The 22,003-nt window shown below is 45.6% G+C and overlaps 2 protein-coding genes across 4 annotated transcripts in view; both read left to right on the top strand.

Annotated features, from left to right (window-relative positions):
* RELCH (RAB11 binding and LisH domain, coiled-coil and HEAT repeat containing) overlaps window positions 1–2,211 on the top strand; it is a 75,242-nt gene extending 73,031 nt beyond the window's left edge. For both annotated transcript variants that reach the window (XM_034060082.1, XM_034060080.1), the window contains exon 29: window positions 375–2,211. In XM_034060082.1, the coding sequence (XP_033915973.1) occupies window positions 375–495 (121 nt within the window). In that variant the 3' untranslated portion in view covers window positions 496–2,211. The remainder of the gene's footprint in view (window positions 1–374) is intronic.
* Window positions 2,212–10,263: 8,052 nt separating this feature from the next.
* Window positions 10,264–22,003, top strand: part of TNFRSF11A (TNF receptor superfamily member 11a) — a 28,185-nt gene continuing 16,445 nt past the window's right edge. For both annotated transcript variants that reach the window (XM_031049724.2, XM_031049725.2), the window contains exon 1: window positions 10,264–10,530. In XM_031049724.2, the coding sequence (XP_030905584.2) occupies window positions 10,471–10,530 (60 nt within the window). In that variant the 5' untranslated portion in view covers window positions 10,264–10,470. The remainder of the gene's footprint in view (window positions 10,531–22,003) is intronic.

Consider the following 22,003-nt stretch of genomic DNA (forward strand, 5'->3'; position numbering starts at 1 on the left):
CCTTGTTCTTATACTAATTGAGTGTAAGGATTGACATTTCTTATGAGGAGATAAAGTCAATCTTCCACAGATGTATTTGTCACTAGGGCAGTCGCCCAATAGCTAACAAGTGCTAATGTGGTGACTTCCAAAGGCAGTGAAAAGTAGTGTGCACGAAAATGTTCTACAAGTTTCACTATGACTGTATGAACACAATAATCAATATAAATATATATTTGGGCTGGGTGGTCATGGTTTTTCAGTTTTTGATGGACTGGTCTTTTGTGATGTTGAAACCTCTAGAATGCAAGGACAATTCAGCTGCTTATTGAATAACAAACCAGTGTTGCTTTTTCCTTTGTAGTCTTATGTCACTAATATCTTTACTTTCCTAGCTCGATGTCAATTGCGGCGAGCCTTGTGAGTGAAGACACAAAGACCAAGTTTTTGAACAAAATGGGCCAGCTGACAACATCAGGTGCAATGTTGGCTAATGTGTTTCAGAGGAAGAAGTAAGGTGGGAAAAGGAACCCCCAGCTAACACTAAAATGGACCTCATAGAGACTGGTTCCAGTACTTGAAGTACTTGCCTTTTAATTTCTTCTGTCTTATGTTCTTGTAGTATAATTTTATTCTAACCTCCAAAGATATTTGCACTGCTTTTGAATATCGCTGTGTATCTGTTAATTTTGGGTTACCTGTGGTTGATATAAAACTGAAATCATAGTCTGTACCAAGTCCCTGTTCTGTGTTCTTGTCTTTCCAGCATAATTTTTTTTATATAGTGGAAGGTTGTTTGGGTTTTGATTTTTTTTTTTAATTTTCTGACAGGATATCAGCAAGTATCTGTATTATACATGGAGCTATTATGACGGTACTTAAAATAATGTAAATTTGAAGTCATTGTCATGAAGTAATAAAAGTGGAGATTACTTATGTATTTAAATTATGACAGAGTAATGCAGATTTTTTTATGATGTTTCTAAAAAGAGGAGGAAGAGCCACCAGCATTTGTCTGTGCTTCTAGGATTGTTTTTGTAAGTATTGTGCATCTTGAATCCAGAGGAATTGCAGTAGCTAATGTACGAGCTGTTTGCACTTGCATCAGTCTGCAGGGAATGCTCATGTTTCAGATGCTTTACGCTGACATTGTAAATGCTGTACAAAGTCCTTCAGATAATATTCTCACATCTGTTGTGGTTTTTTGAGGGATGTTTTCTTTTGTTGGGATTTTTTGTTTTACTTTAAAAGCACTTTAACAGTCAGTCTACACATCCAGAGGCACATCCACTAAGTAAAGGAAAAACTTGATAAATTAATACAAGTTAATAAATGTATAAGCTAATATACTTAAGGACTAAGGGTCACAGAACAGTCCTGCAGGCAGAGGGAAGTTATATAGGAGAAAGAGTGCTTTCATATTGCACTCAATGTGCAGTTCTGTGTACTTTAAAAGCTAAAATTAAGATTTTTCTTTTTGTTATCATTTAGATTGAATCTCAGTTGAAATTTAACATCAGAGTATTTGAAATTGTTAAGTTTGACATGCAGTTTCTTTAAAATGTTTGGTAGGCTGCATACATACTTTATACAAATTACATTGCAAGGAGTATCTCTTCAACAACTACCAAATACTTTTGTTAGCAGGGAAGCATTAACAACTAAATCCTTCTATTCTTATGCAGCACTTTCTTTTTTCTCTCCTTCTTATGTCAATGTAAGCTTCTGAAAGTAAACTTAAGTGCATGCATGAACTGGTGTGAGGTCGCAAAATATGAAAGCTCAGGCATTCTCTGACATGGTTCCATTCAGTTGGAAGCATTAACATCTTTGAGGACAGGGGAAGCAAAAGGCATGAGAGAAGAAAGTACTCATTTCTGAAGCAGAATTGGATGGAGTAGGACTTCAGGTATTGCCCTTAGACAAAAATAACAGAGGTAACTTGGGGCTTATTCTAACTGCTTCATGTCTATGCCTGTTGGCTCTGCACATACAGTTGCCTGCCATGTTTGTGTTGTGACAGGGCACACTTACACACTGTCAGTCTCTTTACACTGCACTGATGAAACATGTTCTTGAGATTACAGACAGCTCCATGCTTTCTTATTGCTTGTTACCATGAAAGTATACTTTTAGCAGACTGACTGTGAAATGGAGACATTCCTGAGGAACAGGAAGTGGTGACGTTCCTCTCTGTTGTTCTGTTGTCAATAAAAAGTTTTGTATACCTGCCTTGTCTTGTTACTTCTAGTCTTCTCCAAAAAAGATTATAGAATCACGGAATAGTTAGGGTTGGAAAGGACCTTAAGATCATCTAGTTCCAACCCTCCTGCCATGGGCAGGGACACCTCACACTAAACCATATCACCCAAGGCTTCATCCAACCTGGCCTTGAACACCGCCAGGGATGGAGCATTCACAACCTCCCTGGGCAACCCATTCCAGTACCTCACCACCCTCACAGTAAAGAATTTCTTCCTTATATCCAGTCTAAACTTCCCCTGTTTAACTTTTAAACCATTGCTCCTTGTCCTATCACTAAAGTCCCTAATGAGGAGTCCCTCTCCAGCATCCCTGTAGACCCCCTTCAGATACTGGAAGGCTGCTATAAGGTCTCCATGCAGCCTTCTCTTCTCCAGGCTGAACAGCCCCAACTTTCTCAGCCTGTCTTCATATGGGAGGTGCTCCAGTCCCCTGATCATCCTCGTGGCCCTCCTCTGGACTTGTTCTAACAGTTCCATGTCCTTTTTATGTTGAGGACACCAGAACTGCACACAATACTCCAAGTGAGGTCTCACGAGAGCATAGCAGAGGGGTAGGATCACTTCCTTTGACCTGCTGGTCACACTCCTTTTGATGCAGCCCAGAATACGCTTGTCACATCAAAACAGCTATTACAGGAGAGAGGTGTAATATGCAAGCATTATTTAGCCTGAAATTTCTTTATGTAGTAGATGGTAGACTGGTTATGTGGCTTTATTGCCATTTTCATGCAGGGCCTCCTCCTCTCCTGTCCTATGTTCCCCCACCTCTTCTTTCTTCTGTGTCTGTTCCAGTAGCTGCGGTGCCCGAGAACTTTCTACTCATGAGACCAAAATGATTTCTTCATGGTTAAACTACTTTCCGAAGCAGGGCCGCTGCCTGCAGGCTGCCTCTGCGAGTGACTCCCTAGTCCACACTGAACTTCAGCAGGGTCTGGAAACCTGCTGATGTCACAGCCAGAAAACTGACAGCAATTTCGGTATGGGTGATAGTGGGATGAGACTCCTTGGTTTGTCGGTATAAATGTAGTACCTTTGCCCAGGTAGGTCCAATCTCTCTGAGCCCCTGCATAGCTTAGCTTTTTCTAATCTGCATGTTACTTCATACCAATTGATCCAAGAAGGGGTTTGATTAAGATTCCCAGGAAGACCAGCATGGTAACTACTGATGTGAAAACATTTCTGTGGGCTACAACTGTGCAGGTTGTCTTCAGGAGTTTTATCTCCTGCATTTCAGATCTCTGTTTGTTAACTTAGCAGATACTGACAGATTTTTAGGAAGTTTGCAGAAAGTTGCTCTGTGTGGCTTTTGGGAATGTTCAGGGTGTGTTTTGTTTCCTTCTTTTTCCTCCTAGCTATGGCACTGTTCCCAGTTCAGGATTGGGAAAGAAAGGAGAGAAATTGGGAAAGAAAAGGTTGGGAGAGAAAAGTGTTGGTTTTGTGTTGGGGTTTTTTTTCCTCCTATTATACAAAACAAGTGAATCTTTTGGAAGAAAATGTGTCATTAAAAGATGACAGCTGGATATCCAGCGTGGAAAGCAGATCATCCCCAGAGTCTTACCTTCAATTGCTTATGACTTTACCTAAATAAGGATTCCATAAAAAAACAGGATGATGGCTTCGTTAGCTCTGCCTGAACTTCTGCATCTTGTTTGCTGTAAATAGGGGGTACATTGAAGGTCTCCTGCTGCCCTTAGTGAAATTTCAGAATCTTAGTATCTTTATTTAAAAGACTGACTCTTGCACTCTCAAGCAAAAGTGATCAGTGGGCTAAATAGCTCTTCAGCTGCCTGAATGAGTGTTAGTGATTTAGTTCTGCAGATTAAACATAAGGCTGACTGATACTACATGGTTTGTTCTGAAAGAGATTGTTTTGTAAAGCATAAATGTGGCAAATTACTCTTTTCCAATCTTCTAATTGAAGTGAATAAAGGGAGCTCCTTAAGAAAAGCTGCACATTCTTCTTTTGTCAGTCTCTTCTCACTCCGCTTTCACACTAAAAGGAGGAAAAAATGCTGCTATTACTGTGCATAAAAGTATATTCTCATTAGGGGAGCTAAAAAGCAGTGTTTGAACAGATTTGGAAACTGAGGAAGCCTCACGTTTGCAAATTAAATTAAGATTGAAAGATGAACAAATACCCATGAAAAAAAAATCTGTTGTGAATAACAAGGAGTTTTTGTAATATATTATGGGAATTCGTTGCTACATATGGATGATGATTCAAAATGGTACAGAAAAAGCAGAAGTGTGGAATATTTCTGTTCTGTCACTGTTGTGACAGTGTTAATGGCATTTTCCTGTTCCAGGAGTAAGCGGCTCTCCATTTTTACGGCAGTTCCTAAAGGTAGGTGTCATGCCTTTAAACTGTTTTAAGTAATTTTCCATGTGAAACTTACTGATGCTGGTACTTAAAGAAACCAGGAAGTACCTGCATGGAGCAGAAAATCATTGATCACAGTGATGTAGTGAGCTGATTGGCATGGCATTAATCCTAGGCAGAATCACAGAATTTCTTGCATCAGATGCAAATGCTGATTAATTACAGGACTGCAGAATGGGGCCAGGCAATAAGGCTTTATGGGAACTGGTTTGGTGGTTTGCTGAGTGCATGTGGCTTACGGTTCTAGCAAACATATTTGGATTTGTAGCTGAATTGGTTTACACTATAAAATTGGTCAACAAAGGCTGTTGTTGGGTAAGTAGGCTAACCAGGTCCCAGATGTTAGCATCGTATGCTACTATATTATGTGTTACCTAATCTAGATGAGTAACCATTTTCCAGAGAAGCTGTAACTGAAGTGTTTTGCCTTTAGGTTTAATGCTGGTCAGGTTTCATGCTTACAGGTAAGCTGTAAGAAAAGGTGGTTCTGCTTGTGGAGTTTGTAACAGGCAAGTCAGTGGCAAACAGGCTGTACCTTTGGAGGCACCTGCACTACATGCTGAGCTTGAGCTTCCAGCTTACTTCCAATGTAGTGAAAGACTTCCTGGACTGAAGATGTCTAGTTTCTAGAAACTTGGAGCATGAGCAGTTCTAGTGTAGAAGTCTGTGACTTGAAAAGGTGACTTAGGAGCTGGCTTAAGGGGCTGACACCATGACAGTGGTTGGTCAGTCTGGTTCCTTTCCCAGCACTGGTATCGCATGTGCTCCTCACCACATCCCTTATTCATCATATTTCAGGCTGGTCTGCACCCGAATTGTCAGCTTTTGTATCCCGCAGAGGCAGATACCTTTTTATTCTACCATTTAAATACTGCATGTATACGAATAGGGCTGCTTGCAGTGTATTTTAATATTGCCATTCCAAAACCAGTGATTGTGCTCTTGTGCTGCTGCTCTTTGCTCTACGCATTAATGGATATTTTTCCCATTCCCCAAAACCTGAGAAGCCTCTTCAGCCCCAGTTGCAGCTGAGATGGAGGCGCTGCGATGGAGATCTGCTGAAGCTGCAGCAGCAAAGCATGTCTATGCCTTGTAAGATCCTTTGTGTCATTCTGCCAGGCATGTTTCCACCTTCCCTTTAAATATGCTGCAAAGAGATGGGGAAGTACAGACAGGGAAGAAGCAGCTGCAGTGTTTAATATGCTATAAGGTTTTGTTTAGATTAGATCCTTTGCTGAGGGATGAATGCTCTCTATTGAACTAAGTATGAGTCATCTCAGTACTCTGGTGAGTTTTCAAAGGAGCTCAAGATTAAGTGTGCTTGTAGATAAAATGACAGGCTGGCTCTGTGGAACTGGAAATGGGGTGTTGAATGGTGCTTGAGGAGTTATGGTCTCAGTTATCCTGCTGAGTGAGGAGCTGGTGGATGTTTGCCAGCCTAAAACACTCATCTCCCAGCAGGACAGAGCCTGAAGTGTATCCTGGGCAGCACAAGCTCCCCAGTTCGTGCCAGCATGGCTCTTGTCCTAAGGATGAACACATGACTTAAGTCTGGGAGGTCATCAGGTTGGTCTCTCTTACGAGCACGAATAAATACTCCAAGTTAAAAACTCACCACAATTTTGCATTTCCTTCCAGAAGCATCTAGGCATTGTTACTGCCACAGCAGCGGGCAGTAAGCTGTTGGTTCACTGCACGCTTGTGCGTACATCAAACGTTTGACACATTAGCAGTGGCTGGTTGTGAGCTTTTACCTTCTGAATGCTGCAAACTCCAGGGTCTTGACTGGCGTTCAGCATTGGTACAGTTCTGTGGGATTATAACAGGTGTGTAACCAGTGTGACTGAGGAGCTTTGTTATAGTTGCTCGGTCATGAAAAATGTGTGTGAGAATCTCGGGAAGATTGGGCAATAGTCTGCTATGGAAACTTGCATTTCACAGGTAGAAGGCAGTTTCAGGTTGGTGCCATGGTTTTGTGTATGATTTTCTTATTGTAAAGAATAGATTTTAATGTATTTTGAACGGATTATTTTAATAGCTAGAAATAAAATTAGAGCCCTCTGTACTAAAAGTGTGCAGATACTTTTCTACCTTTTTTCCCTTTCCCTGTGCCAAAAGCTCCACATACTGGATCCCTCTGCCTGTGGTAAGTGATGAGGCACCTGGAGGCAGCCGTTCTCCCTGCCCCCCAGAGAGCTCTGTGCCTGGATTGCTGCTACTGCTGGAGCTTTGCTGTGACCCACCTGCCTCCCAGGGATCTCCCTGTTTTAGAGGGCTCCTTCCTGCAGCTCTGAGTTTGCATTGGGTGTCTCCATCACCTGCTGAGAGGCAGGTGCTCATATTTACAAAGCCTGTGTTTAGTTTAGAGTCCAGAACTTTAACCAAACTTTACAGCATCTAATGGGAGAAAAATCTTGATCTGTATTCAATAAAACCCTTCCTGTCACCCCCATCCCTCAACAGGATGTGAGAGGTGAGAGGATGGAGCTCCATCACAACCTTCCTGCACGGTGTGAAAGGCATCCTGGGGTGCAACCACATGCTTTTCAGTTTTGTTTCTCTGCCCAGGTTTCCTTCGCATCATTTTAATACCCAGGATTAACAGGCAGCCTCCTGGGGAAATGGAGCATCGTGAGTGTCTGGGGGCTTTGTGCAGGTCAGGGGCAGGGGAGGAGTGTGTCACTGTTTATCTACACTCCAGAAGAGAGACACGAAGTGGTTCTATTTTCAGACAGTTCCAGAACCTGCAGTATTGCGTGCTGTACTTGTATGATATTTAGTATGTAATGTCCATTTTTCTCTCTCCAGGAAGGTGGCAAGAAGACATTGTACTGACCGCAGCCCTGCTAAGCAGTCAGCCATGCTCAGTTTGCTTCCCACAGCAGGCTTCACCAAGGAAAGGATCCTGCTGTTACCCTGGGAACTGTTTCCATTGTGTGGCACCTCTAAGGCTGCATGTGGTTTTCCATGTCTCTTCTTCAGAAAGAGCATCCCGAAGGCTAGTGCAGTTGAGGCTTTGCGTGCCACAGTGGTGAATGGAAACAGGAGGCACCTGAACACCACTGTAAGGTTAGAGCTTTCAGATTTCAAGCATTTTGGTTTTATTCAAAATAGGTGCTTGGCAAAGGCAGCTGAAAAAAAAGTATTACAGGAAAAAAACCTACTCTCTACAAAAGGCCGACAAAGCAGTTTTGGTGTAATTTAGGTTTTACTTGTGCTGCATAGAATGATACATGCGATAAATGCAAGAGAATTGATAGCACTTTCTCCTATAGATGCCCTGGTTCATATTTCTAGCATTCACATTTCAGTTTCTAACAGCCTACTGCAATACATAATTAAGAATATAAAGCACCCAGTAGTGACTTTTGTGGGTTTAGCTCAAAACATAAAGTTCATCTGGGAGGGAAACGTCTGAGCTTTCAGAAAGAGGCTGTTTTCACATAGTGGTAGAAAAGGAGAGAGACTGCAGCCTGAACATGAAATACTGTAGGCAGGATCAGGAGTGAGAACTCAACAGTGATGGAGCTAGCATGCAATGCTGCACCGTCTGGAGCTCCCCTGGGCTGATCAGGGCTTGCCTTTACTCAATGCCTCCAAACCCTTTATTCAACGCCTTTAGAGTGAACCAATAACACATCTAACTGCTCATGGCAGTGTGAGTTTGCTCCTGTAAATCTGTGGTTAGAATGAGCAGCTGGTAAATAAGCACAGACTATGGCCTTGGTGTTGTGCTGAGCATGAAAAGGGGAACAGGCTCAACAGGCTGTTCTGTTTAAAAAGAAACATTTCCTCGTACCTTAAATATGAACATTTTATAACACCCTGGCCAGCACAGGGCTCTGGGTTGTCAGCAGTGGATGAACGTGGCTCTGTCAGAAGAGTCTCCACCCAGCATTGCTCCACATCTTGCTAAGCTCCTTCTAGGACTGATGGGGAATACCACTGCTGGGGTGAGTAAGGCACGTACATGACCCTTACCTCATAAAGCCCCAAATGAAGCTGGCTCTGCACATGTTGCCTGCCAGCAAGCTGGGTGCTCTGGTCATCCCTCCCATTCCTCATTCCCAGCAACGTTTCTGTTCAGTACAAAAGCTGTATCCTGTCCAGCTCAAGTGTGGTGGAACCCTGGCTCATCTGGCACATCAACAGGGCTCTGACACTGCAATCACAAGCTCTGTGGCTTGCTAAAGCCCACCAGCATGTCACTGGCCCTAGCTCTTCCTGAGGTGAATGTGCATCAGGAGTAGGTGCTGGCCCTAAGCCAGGGACATCACAGAATCATTTTGTCCCATAGCCCATTGCGGAGTGTCAAACCCATGCAGGGCCCACCAGCCCCCAGACAGCCATGTCATGTTGGAGACCAGGTGGGGGAATGTGGGCACTGAGACCTGTCTGAGCACAGGTCTCAGCAGCTTGCAGGGCCCAACTCTTGCAGGTGTTAGCTACTGAAAGGAAATTTAGGAGGATTGAAAAGGTCTGGCTCTATGGCACCTGGGAACCACATGTAGAGGTGAAGTGAAGCTCATGGCTCAAGGCTCTGAGGACCTCCTCTGTGCAGAAATCCCCCACAGCAACAAAGGTAAAGGATTTTATTGGTTTTTAATATTCTCTTAATCTTTCACACTTGTTTATTTGCAAGTGTAGAGCAACCTGTAACTGTTTTTTTCCTGGTCAAGGGTTAGATCTAAATACACAAGTGAAAGAACAGCTTCCTTTTTTGTTCAAGTCAAGCACACTCCTGGCTTATTTCACAGCATCGTGTAAGCACGGGAGGCAGGGAAGGTGGTGTAATGGTGTAATGCCATGGCTGGCTCTGCCAGATCCTCAGCCCCCATAGATTGGTGCTGCCAAGCAGCACTGCCCTGTCTTGCCCTACCACAGAGGGTTCCAGCTCCCTTTGCCAGACAAGGGCCATCATGTGCTGTGCCCAGGCTTGAACAGCACAGGCAGCTACTGCTGGGTCAGTGGTGTTGGTGATGAGTGTGTTCTGGGGGTCAGGAGGCTGCTTTGCGCTGCCCCATGTTGTGTTGCAGGGACTGGGCCCATCCATGTGTACTGTTTGAGAAGAGCTCTCAAAGCTCATCTTCCTCTTTTCTTCCCCCTGGAAGCAATCCCAGCCTCCAGCTCTGGCCATCAGCCAAAGCACAGGATGTAGGGGGGCCTCGAGCTGTGCCAGAATGCCAAGGCTGGCACTCGCAGGGCTGTTGCATGGGAGCAGGGATGGGATAGAGCATGGGACAGGATAGGAGGCTTTCCCCATGCCAGGGGCAGGAGTCAGCAAGAGGGCGATTGCACCAGGGTGGATTGAAGAATGAGGTGGGAAGCTGCCCGAGGCCTGGGCTGTCCTCTGACAGCGTATGTCAATATCCAGAGGCGATGGGGAGAAGGCAGTGGTTGCAGGCAGATGCCGAGCGAGGGGGATGGTGCCAGGTAAGAGGAGGGCTGGGATGGGAGGGCACAGCAGGTGGGAGGCAGATGGATGTCCCTGCTGAGAAGGACCGGGAAAGCCGTCTCCATCGGCAGGAGGAGGGACATGGGCATGGTGACTAAACTTCTTGTAAAAGGGGGTGGAGAAGGGAAAGGGAGGGACAAGGGGGGGTGGAAGCCTGCATGTCAGGGCTGAGGAAATGCTGTGGGAACTGCAGCCAGGCACTTTTTTTTATCCTCCTTCTTCTCTCTTCTCCCCTCGTGTAGCTGAGAGGAAGGAAAGGAAGAAAGAGAAGTAACTGGCTCAAATGTGCCTCGCTTTGCTGCCGGGCCGCCGGGGCTTGATTGGAAGGATCTAGTTTCTCTTCTGTGGCAGGAAAAGGAGCCACAGGAGGAGGGAGAGACGGACACCCAGACATGCCCGTCCCGTCAGGCCGCTGGCTCCTGCTGCTGTGCCTCGCTGCCGCTGGCAAGCAGGTAAGGGTGCGCTGCCAGGGTGAGCGGGAGCAGGGGGAGGCGGGTGTCGCATCACAGCCCGCGGAGCTCGTTACTTCGCTTGGAGGAGGTGGTGAAGCCGGATCCGGCGGCGTCTGGCCCCGCCGGCACTGCGAGAGCGGCATCGGCACAGCAGCCTCGCCGGGCTGCGCCTGCCTCCTGCTTGGGTGGGTTTTGGTTTTGTTTTCCCTCGCAGCTTGGCCGGTCTGAGCCTTCTGTCCCTTCTCTACACGCAAAATATCCCGAAGTTGCAAAGGAAGCCGGAGGATCTGCAGGGAAAGCAGCTCCTTCCTGCCCAGGGAAGGGTGTGAGGAGCCAGAAAATGTTTGCAGTGAGGTCGTTGAGGGTTATAATTTGCATGTGGAGTAAAGCTAAGACAGACTCCACCCTACCAAACAGATGTATACAAGAAAGCGTGAGCACTCTTGTTCCTCCAATGTAGGATGAGACCAGCTGCAGCTTTCCAGGGTCCCTCGTGCTCTGACCACCCCACCATCTCCAGTGCAGGCACCCCTGTGCTGCCCAGGGAGTAGGGACCATGTTGTGACTCCCTGGAACACTGAGGCCCAGATCTGCCTTGTTAGTGTAACCCCCTTGGAGGTTCATGTGTCGCTCAGGACAGAGCTGGGAGCCGAGCCCCAGGTCAGCAGCCCCACAAGAGCAGCCCCTTCCTCTCGAGGGGAAATAACCGAGCAAGGTTTGGCTCTGTGGCTGTTTGCAAACAGAGCGTGCTCGTTCTGCAGCTTCGTGCAGTGCCAGGTGGCTAATGGTCAGCGTGCTTTACGGTTGTCATCATTGCTGGTCTTCCCCGTCTTCAAGAAGACCGCTCTCTACAGCCAGCTCTTGCTGAGCCTCGTGAGTGGCACACGCTGGGTTTCCTCCAGCGGTTTACATTCTGAAAACAGAATCTTGCTTTGCTCTAAGTTTACGTCTTAAAAATGACTCCTCTCCCTTCAGGTTATTTAGACCCTTCTAGACTGGCAGACTGTCTGCAAATCCTACAGGCACTTTATTTCCTCCATTTAGCAATGTTTGGCACCATCGCTGCCATTTGCCTGTCTTTCATTTGAATGTCTAGTGTTTCTCTGTGTCTCATTAGTCTTGATCAGCTGTGTCACTTTAAGTGCCTCCCTCACTCAGGGCCATAACTGGGCCATGGCTGTGTTCCCTGAGAACAAGGTGCAGCTTCATGAAAAACACAAGGAAACAAACCAAAACAAGAACCCTCTGGTGTCTACAGCTTACAATTTGATGTCTGACCGCACAGTCCTGACAGCCCTTCCTCTGGATCCCTGGCCCTAAATATGTTGCCTAAAACCACACAGGCCTTTTTTCCCTCTCTAAACCACATGTTTAGTTCTGACTATCTTCCTTCCTTAGGCTTCTCTTCAATCACTGCTTTCCAGGTGCCCTCCTTATGTATGTGAATGAGCCCACATGATTCACAAGTGAAGTTACATCACAGCTTTCAGGTGGTTTGCCCTGTTCCTCAGTATCTGCTGTATCTGTCTTCATGATGCACAGCCCCTGTGTTCAGGACTGTGATCAGTGCAGTGTGATGAGCAGACCTCAGTGTTCTTCGTACCTTTGCTTCAGGTCACTAACTACTGCAATTTGCTTCCTTCTGGAGCCATTTGGGTGTGAGCAGTTGTTCCCTTTGGAGTCTCCTTACTGCCTGGAACCTACTTAGCTCTTGACCAAACCTTGGAAATTCAGATTTCCATCCTGTAGCACCCAGCATGTTTTGGATACCCTGAGGTAGGACCCAGGAGGACAGGAGAAGCTCCTCATTATTTCTTACCTCTCAATTCATAGCTTTTCAGAGGATGCAAAACAGGGAACTTGTATTTATTTGGGGCTGATGTGTAAAGACTTTCCACTGCATTCAACCCGTGCTTAATTCTGAGTCTGTAAGTGGTTGCACAGGCTGCAACTTTCCATAGCCAATGCTTTGGACAAGCAGCAGTACAAAGTAGTAGGGGATAACTCGTACTTTGTCAAAGAACCCATTAATCTAATATTCTGTATTCTAATCACCTGCAAGGCAAGCCTGGAGAGATGCTGCTCCCAGCCAGCCTTTCAGATTCTCCTTTGACTGATTTGAACAGTGCTTTCTCATGGGTGCAGTTTTCTGATGGAGCATATTGTGAGAACAAGTGTGGCAGGGGTGAAGTTTGTACAATGCACTTGTTAGTTTAGAGTTGATAATATGGCAGTGTAGTGGTAGGGCAGCAATATTTGCAGTGTATTTCCTGCAAGGAATGAGAAACTCTGGGAAATCTAAGTTAGTGAATACCACAGTTCTGCTGAGAATACGCATGATCATCGTCATATCACCAAGGAGGAAACAGGAACAGAGAATTCGTGACTTGCTCTGGGTCACACACTGAGCATGGAGCAGCTCTGCTGGGAGCAGGGCTCAGCCCTCCTTGTCTTGTGCTTCAGCCACAAGATGATCTTTCCAAGTGGTTTGTCTTGAGTGCCTATCAGAGGACATGGGGGTTTGCTTCCTGAGGCACCATCTGCTCAGCTTCTTCATGCAGGGCAGTCACATCCTTTCCTTGCTTAGCACCAGTGAAGAACATAAATGTTTCCATCAGATGGGAGTTCAAGCCTGTGGGAGTGTGCATTAGCAAATATGCAATAAACTGGTTACCTGGTTTAATGGCAAGGACTCCTCTTCCCCTCTGTGGCAATGGAATGGGTTCTTCCACTACTCTGTAATATTTACTTTATAGGGCAAGTTGGCTCACTGAAAACATCTGGAATTCTTTGTAAGATAGGAAGAATTTGGCCAAAATAAAGATTACTTTTATCTTCCTAAAATACACACTCTTTATGACAGGAACGAGGGGGTGAAGAGCTTTAAAATGTCCATGCTGTGTTATATATCATGGGCTCTCCTGGTCCATGTTATATATCCTGGGCTCTGATCAAGGCCAAAGGAATTACTCAGTAGAGTAGAACTTCTACAATATCTAATCTAAACTCCTGTATTTACTCTGTTGTTAACAGCATGGGTTTCAAAGTTACTGTAATTCAGCCAGTTCAAGTGTCAAAATGCCCTTGAATTTGTACAGTTCTTGCAAGCAAAATGGGAAAATTTTCCTTGCTTTGCAGTTTCCCCCAGCACATGTGAAAAATCTCATATAAAAGCAATAGACAGGTTTAAGAAACCTCTGACACTTCTCTGTTCATGTTAGTGTCACTTTCCTGATGTAATTTCTTCTTTCCCACAAATGGGACCAAAACAAACCTTCACCACATTTCAGAAGTCAATAGAATTCAAAGCTCATCATCCACCTCGAGGGCACTGACTGACATAATTTATGGTGCAAGGCTTTCTTCATACTGTGCCAGAAGGAAAACAGAACAAGAAAAAGCAGATCAATCAGAGATACTTAACTGTGGCCTGAAGGATCTGTTTCTATTGCCTGTTGATGTCATCCCAAGCACCCTCAAGCTCAGAAAAGTGGGATGTAATCTCACTGCTCTGCAAGAGCCAGCACGGACGGTAAAAGGGATGTGTGCGTAACTACTGCGTAGAAAATCACAAAACCTCAAAGTGGTGTCCTCTGGCATTTGTACTTTAATGCTATTTAAAGGAATCGTATTTGAGTCACTCTGCTACGTTTATCCATCTGTCCCTTGTGGTGGAAAACCCTGCTCTACAAGGTACAGGCATAAACACAATGAAAGGTAACCCCTGTTGCAAGGGTGTCCTCATCCTGCATCTGTATGACTGGGCTTCCAGGAGATGTTTGCGGTGACCGAAGCCACGAGGGTTCCTGCCACCACATCCTGTTACCACAGAATCCAGAGCTCCTTCCATCAAGGCTCCTCTGCAGTGTGAAGGCTGCTGGATGCCTGGAGGAGTGGCTTGCTTTAGGGGCTGGTTTAGCTTACTGGAGGCAGGCAGAGGGGAGAAGAGGGAAATGCAGATGGTTCATCATGCCTTCTGCTGCAAATGTGCTTCTTGCATAGGCTGTCCCCTTCCTTTCCATGGAAGGAAACTTGACGGCTGCTGCTGACTTCTGCTGCAGCTGCTCACCCTCTGGTTTTAGGTTGGCAATGCCTGCACAGAAAAGCAGCTGCTCTGAGAGTGGATCATTATTACTGATGGAAAGCACAAAGGCAAATATTTGCATGTTATAAAAGCAGTATAACAAGTGCTGTTTGACTAGGTTGCACTATGGACTTGGGTAGGCCTCAGTGTGCACGACACAATATCCTGCCTGCAAGAGCTTGCCCCTTTTTATGATTTTGAATACAGTCCAAAGTTCATATAGTAGAAGAGAGACTGTTGCTGGACCTCCACAAGCAGTGGTGGCCGTGAGTCGCTGGGTGAGCTACAGGAGGGAATCCTGCTCTGCACTGCACTCAGGGCAGGCTGCAGTTGTGTTTGTGCTGTGGCAGCAGGGTTTGGTGTGATGCTTCAGCTCGTGGCAAATGCAAGTTTCCCGATTTGTTAATGTGTCACCACAGCATGTGGTCATATTTGTGATGGGATTCCGTGTGAGGGCTTAGCACTGCACCAGAGGAACAACACTGACTTCGGCCTGCTGCTCTGGGACATCCTGGTGTTTGTCCCATTCCTCTGCAGCCTCCCCAGCTGCTCTTCACAGTGCTTCCCGTGGTTACCTTTTCTGTTTGCCTTTCCAGGGCGTGAGTTATCTGGGCTGAGGGCTTGGCTTTCTTTGGTGTTTGTACAGCACTTAGGATGTCATGGCTGCAAACAAAGCTAGGGTCATTAATCAACACAGGATAGAGCCATGTCCATTTCCCACCAAAGTCACAGGGAATTCTGCCCATGCAGATCCAGGAAGGGAGTGGATACATCCCCCCGGCTGACTGCCATCACCCGGGCTGCAGCATCAAACCAATCCTCACCCTTATTCTCTTGGTCTCCTTCTGCCTGCAGTGGAGACATGTGCTCTGTACCATTTGGCCAAATGTGTTTGTGGTGCTTCCCAGCCTCTTCCCTGCAATATTCCCGAAGGAGAGGCTGGAACAGGGGCTGCTGCAGAGGATTGCAGCTCAGCAGGCAGGCAGAGAGTTGAGACCCAGAGGCATCTCTCAGTTCTGCAGAACTAGCTGGCTGCTTCTCCACCCTTTAAAATCCCAATAAGGAACCCAGGCAAGGCAGTGTTGGGTACAAGAGCCAAGCTGGCCAGTTTAATCCACTCTGCAAGAGCCAATGAGCCAAGGAGGGAAAAAAATGAGGTCATTCACCCTCACCACTTTGTGGCTACTCCAAAAGAAAAAGAAGTATATAGGATCTGTTCAAGAATGACAAAGAACAACATGTGTGACTGCAGATGGGTGCAGGATATATTTAGTCAGTGGTCAAAGTGGAGGGAAAAGAAAAGATCTCACATGGAAAAAAAAATACTGTGAAGTTTTGTTAGGCAACCCATTAATCTGGGATGCAGATAGGGGATAATGTGCTACTAGGTTCATATGAAGTCCTAAAAATTGCTTATGTAGCACGCAAAGGAATCTATTTTGAGCATGTTATTTTGCTACAGCAAATAACTTTGCCTTATGAGCATCGTGTTCTTCTTCATGTTCTTTCATTGGTCAGGAGCAAGGATGTGATGGTTCCTTGAATTTGCTCTCACAGAAAAAAATATTCTCCCCTGCAATACCACATGTAGAAAACCAGGCTGGTCACGGAAATGAGCCAGAGCCCATCCAAATGAGGGAGGAGCACTTCCACCTACTTCACTGGCCCATGGTCCCCAGATGGTGCCTTGTGGTGACACCTAAAGACTAAAGGAACCAAGTCCTGAGTCCTCTAATAAAGGCAGCAATTCCTTCACGATGGAGAAGGTGCAGATCTGATCAAGCAATACTTACTGTAATTCTGGTTTCTTCAATTCCTGTCCAGCCTGACCTTGAACACTGCCAGGAGTGGGGCAGCCACAGCTTCTCTGGGCAGCCTGTGCCAGTGCCTCATCACCCTCACAGGGAAGAATTCCTTCCTAATGTCTAATCTAAACCTTCTCTCTTTCAGTTTAAAGCCATTCCCCATTGTCTGATCCCTCCATGCCCTTGTCCCTCTCCAGACTTCTCGCAGCCCCCCTTCAGATACTGGAAGGCTGCTATGAGGTCTCCACGCAGCCTTCTCTTCTCCAGGCTGCACAGCCCCAACTTTCTCAGCCTGTCTTCATACAGGAGGTGCTCCAGTCCCCTGATCATCCTTGTGGCCCTCCTCTGGACTTGTTCCAACAGTTCCATGTCCTTTTTATGTTGAGGACACCAGAACTGCACACAATACTCCAAGTGAGGTCTGATGAGATCAGAGTAGAGGGGCAGGATCACCTCCTTTGACCTGCTGGTCACGCTCCTCTTGATGCAGCCCAGGATACGGTTGGCTTTCTGGGCTGTGAGTGCACACTGAAGCCAGCTTATGTTAATTTTCTCATCGACCAACACCCCCAAGTCCTTCTGCACAGGACTGCTCTGAATCTCTTCTCTGCCCATCCTGTAGCTGGACATGGGATTGCCCTGACCCACATGCAGGCTGGACGGAAAGGTACATAAGCAGATTTTTAAGCATAGAAAGTCCCCATTGAACTTCCAATCTGACATCCAGAAATGGCCCAACCCAAGAAATCTCTCATGGTCATTTATTCATTAAGACTCAACTTCAGTTGATGAAGCATGGAAAAATAATCTGCAGAACTAATCTGCTGAGTGCTGCTGTTGTACCTGTTCAATCCAGAAGAGATTTGCCTTTGCAGGCCTTTTCACAAGAATGTCTGGGTATTAGCTTTGTTAATGTCATTATTCTGCTGGGTTTATTTCTGTTTGTTATGGACTGTTGTATTGCTGCCGGGCCTTTTTGCTACATGTTTTGGTTTGGTTAGCCTTTGAGTTTGTGCTTTCTGATTCATCTTTAAAATATTCTACCTAGTGGCTGTTAGTCTTTCAACTGCTGTGACAGTGAGGACGTGTAGGGTTAAAGCATGAGGTTTTGCACCAGGGCACAATGTGCAGCTGCTGCTGACCACCCAGCCAATGAAAATGTTTGGTGTACCCTTCTGGCTGTTGTATACAGATGATTGTCTCTGAATGATGAATGCTGTGCATGTGATAGTGAGCTTTCAGCCCACAGAAGAAAGCTGGCTCATTCACAGGTTCAGTCAGTAGCCGTTTCAGCCTTGCCGTCTATCACTTCTGTCATCTCCCATCTGATACACCTGAGGTTCCTGCCTGCCTTACCCACACTGTGCTGCTGTGAAAAGTGGTCAGTGCGGCACTTCTCCTTCACATAGTCTGCTGGCTAGAAATAACTCTGGTGGGTTTGAAATTGGTGGGTTGTCCTTCCTGCTGATGGAGCAGCACCTGTGCTCAGGTGTTTGCTTTTTGTTGTGCACTGAAACGGGGGGCAAGGGGAATAGTCAGGATGGGGCACCATTCGCCTCCTTTCTAGCTGCAAGTTACTGTTTTCTCTTGACCTCTTTTACTACCAGTTTTATCCCTCATGTTCTTTCTGGCCACTTTAGGTATTCAGGTTCTAGCAGGGTTTCAAGGACCTATTTTTTAACAGTGAAATAATATTTAGGATTTAGCTGTTGCCATTTCCCGGATATATTTTACCACGTGGTGGTATTTCTGTGATGTGGTTTACTGGTCACTGGAAAATTAACATCACCAAAGGCATTTCATTCACAATCTAAGATTTTTATGGTGAATTGCAGACCTGCAAGCAAATAACTGGCATTGCAAAGCCGAGACTTCTGTGCTGCTTTGATCCAGTTTTTATTGACAGTGGAGACTGTCTATGAAGGAACTGTTGCATTCAGCGTCCATGTGATTATGATTAAGCTTTTAACATAAGACTCTTCTTTCCCCTTGTAAACCCAGAACTGTAAAAATTTCCAGCATCATTCACTGTGCATGTTTCTGTTGTGCACCTCAGCAGAGCGCCAGGGAGGACCAGCCACAGAGCAGCACCCATCGAAAGCCACATTATAGTTTTAGTCTTCCATAATTTTCCAGGCAAGCCTCTGGAACTGGCAACAAACTGCAGCAATCTGGGGTTTGCTTAGCGATACTGAAGACCCAGGTCCTCAGGTAGGAGGCTGGAAGGCTGCGGGCACACAACCAGTACCTGCTTCTTGTATTTGAAGAAGAAAAAGCAGCAGGCAACTGCAGAGGCCATCCGAGCTGAATTCCAAGGTGCTGTGCTTGCAAGGCTACTTTGGACCAAGAAATGCTGGTCAAAGCTCAGTCCCCTTGATGAAGGTGAATAAAGCCCCAAATCCACAGAAATATTATAGTTCTACAGCAGGCAAGTCTAAGGACCTCAAAAGTAAGTGGTTTGAATAAACTCAGGCTCCAAAGTACGAAGAAGTGTTGTGCAAGGCAGGACAGGCTGTAGTTGTTCCTCCCATAGGTACTTTGGTTCTATAATACTAAATGGAGAAAAAAAAGATGTGCTTTGCCTTGTGAAATGATGACAGATGACTTGAATACTGTCCAGCAACAGCTACAGTGATCAGGAAGGTGTCATCTCAGATAGTTACCCCTTGACGTGTCCCTCTGCATCTCAGGTTTTTTGTAAACTATGATTATCACTAATGAGCAATCCTCACTGAGGCCTCAGGGTCTTGTTCAGAAGTGACATGGGAAAAAGACTGTGGAAACCCCCGAGCTTGATCTTCCAGATTTTTTCTTTTAAAGGAAAGAGGCCCATGCAACTCTATCTTCTCTGAAATGTCTGTCTGGACGTTCATCTGAGCGAGAAAGTAATTTTAGCATCCATGACACACAGCTTCTGCAGCCATCCGATTGCTCAACGGCACAAAGAATAAATATTTCCTTAAGCCTGAGGACAGGAATCGGAACGCTGCTGGTTCCCCCTTCAGAAGCACCTGTGTGTGTGTTTTTTCAAGGCCCGAGTAACAGAGTGGTGCTTTGTAACTCTGAGTCATCGCAGCTTTCCAGCCCTACAAGCACAAGCACACTCTTGCTTGGCGTCCTTTTAACAAATAGGCAAATAAACAAAAACCAACAAAGGGATGAAGGTCTGCCGGCAGCTTGACACTAAAACAGTGTCCTCCTGCAATCCTTGACATGAGCATGCCTGCTTTCCCACAGAAGTCAGTGCTGCTACTCATGTGCACAAAGAGTAAGCAGGTATTGGCATGCTTTACCAAACTGGATCCTCAAGGCCTGGAGGAGGCTTGTCCTTTTTTTGCCTCCAATTATTCCTCTGTCAGATATATTTCTTTTGAGGTAATGTTAATTACCTGAAGGTAATTAGAAGACAAGCTGAATTTAATTAGGAACTGGTGCAAATCTGTGTGCTTTGCACACTTTAAAAGGGACAAATTAAATTTACATAGGATACCTCCCAGGAGCGCTTTGAAGCACTCATTTGCACATGGTGGTGGGATTTAATGGGCAGCTTCATCAATAGTGAAACAGTTAAAGGAACAACCAGGTTGGGTTTTGTCTTACCACTTCAGAGAAGGTTGATGCCACCTCATTCATCGAGGCCCCTTCTCTCTCAGTATTGTCCAAATCACTCTGACCCACAGGCCAGCACCCGATGAGAGGAAGGATGTTCCAGGGGTTATGAGGCAAACTTGAGACTTGGGAGACTTGGTTTGGTTTCCTGTCACCTCTGTGAAGCTAGCTGGCCTTGGGCTGCAAGTTCCTCATCTGCGAAACGAATTACACTTCCCCGTCTCAGAGGGACACTGGCGGGAATGCGCTGGTGACAGTGAAGCACCAGGTCATCGTGCACAAGTGCATCTTAGCTGCCAAGGGAAGCCAATGTACTACAGTTTGATAATGGGACACGCATGGTTCCCTGCAGAAGAATAAGCAAGGGACAACCCATCTTCAATGGGGCTGCATTAGCAAAAGGGCCCAAGTTCAGCTCCCAACCTAAGATAATCCTAGGTTGCTTTTGTTTCCTTTCCTGTCCTCTCTCCCCCTGCATCCTGTATGCTTGGCAGGCACAGCCAATCCATACCAGTGCAAAATCCCTTGCCTTTGGGAGGAGGCTGTGCTCACGTGGAGGTTAGCACATGGATGCTGAGAGCCTTGTCTTTACAGCGCTGAGCATAAATCAAAGGAGGGAGAACTGTAGCTCTGTGAATGCATTGGCTTGTGTGAAAAGGGGAAGGACACAGTCACAGAAGAGACTACTTGTTGACATAGAATGTAGATTTATGGAGCTGTGAGTTATACCATAACAATAGCCCTTTTTATATGGTAAAGCACAGAGGTATGAGATGATTTCCAAAAGGTGGCTGAGCAATTCACCTGCTCCACTAGCACTGGCACCAGGGAATTGCTGCTTTTCCTCAGGCTGAGTTGTGATTCTCAGTAATTATTCCAGAACTTCTAGCCAAATGCTCTTTATTTGTATATCCTTCCTTAAAAAGGATGACTTTGCTCTTGTTTGACACTTCAGTAATTTTTTAGTCTTTTCTTCTGAAGAGGAACTATCAGACTGGGGCAAACAAGGAAGGAGAGGACATTCTGTGACAAAAAGTGAGTGACTGGACCTGTTGTGAGTCTCATCATTTTTGTTGCCTTTTCAGATGGCTGGGAATAGTGAATCAGTTGCTTAAGACCTTCTCTCTGCTACTCAGCCACTCAACATTGCCTCAGTCCTGTGCTGGACAGCTTAATGCTTTAGCAGACACCACCTGAACAGCATTACAGAAACCAAGCTCCTTCAATGACAGGAGTGTTTTCAGTGGTTCCCGTAGGACACTGAGCGGTGTCACTGTTCCACTGCCAGGCTGGCTCAGCTTTCCATTTCCTAGATCACCTCCTGCCTTGCCAGCACTAATCGTTATCCTGTGCTCCTCTTGGGAGGTGCAGCACAAACACAAAATGCAATGTTTGTTCCTAAACCTATATAACCTAATCACAACATGGGTACTGCTGATGAATGCAAAGAGACAAGGAAATGGGGAGACCACAGAAAATTTCTTATAAGACTAGGCTTTTAATTTGACCTGGGATTGATGTAATAATAAAAAAAATGGCTTAAAGTTGTTCATAAGCTGCAAAAATACAGAAACTCAAGACCTCTGACTTGATGTATTTAATCTGTTCCAGTCACAGCTAGTGCAGTTTTGATAAAAACAAGTCATGCACCAGTCCATGGCTCAAACTCCAAGCCAAAAGGTGGTGTTCTGTAGAAAAATGTCAACCTTTTTGTTCATCTGTTAGTTACAATACCTTCCCAGCATTAGAAGAGTTCAAGAGGCTTAGGGATAAAGATTTTCTATTTAAAGAGATTGCTGTTGCTGAAACTAGAAAAGGAGAAGAAAGGAAGTAAAGACTTAGAGGAAACAAGAGGAGAATGCTAAGCAGAAAAATAGAAACCAGCGTTAGTATTATGGCTGTCTTATGCTATTAGATGGCAAAAGCTTACTTTAGCCAGCAGCAGAAGCTTAATTGCAGTTTTCTCGAGGTAAAT

The sequence above is a fragment of the Melopsittacus undulatus genome, chromosome 1, assembly GCF_012275295.1.
Source record: "Melopsittacus undulatus isolate bMelUnd1 chromosome 1, bMelUnd1.mat.Z, whole genome shotgun sequence".
NCBI classification, from domain to species: Eukaryota; Metazoa; Chordata; class Aves; order Psittaciformes; family Psittaculidae; genus Melopsittacus; species Melopsittacus undulatus.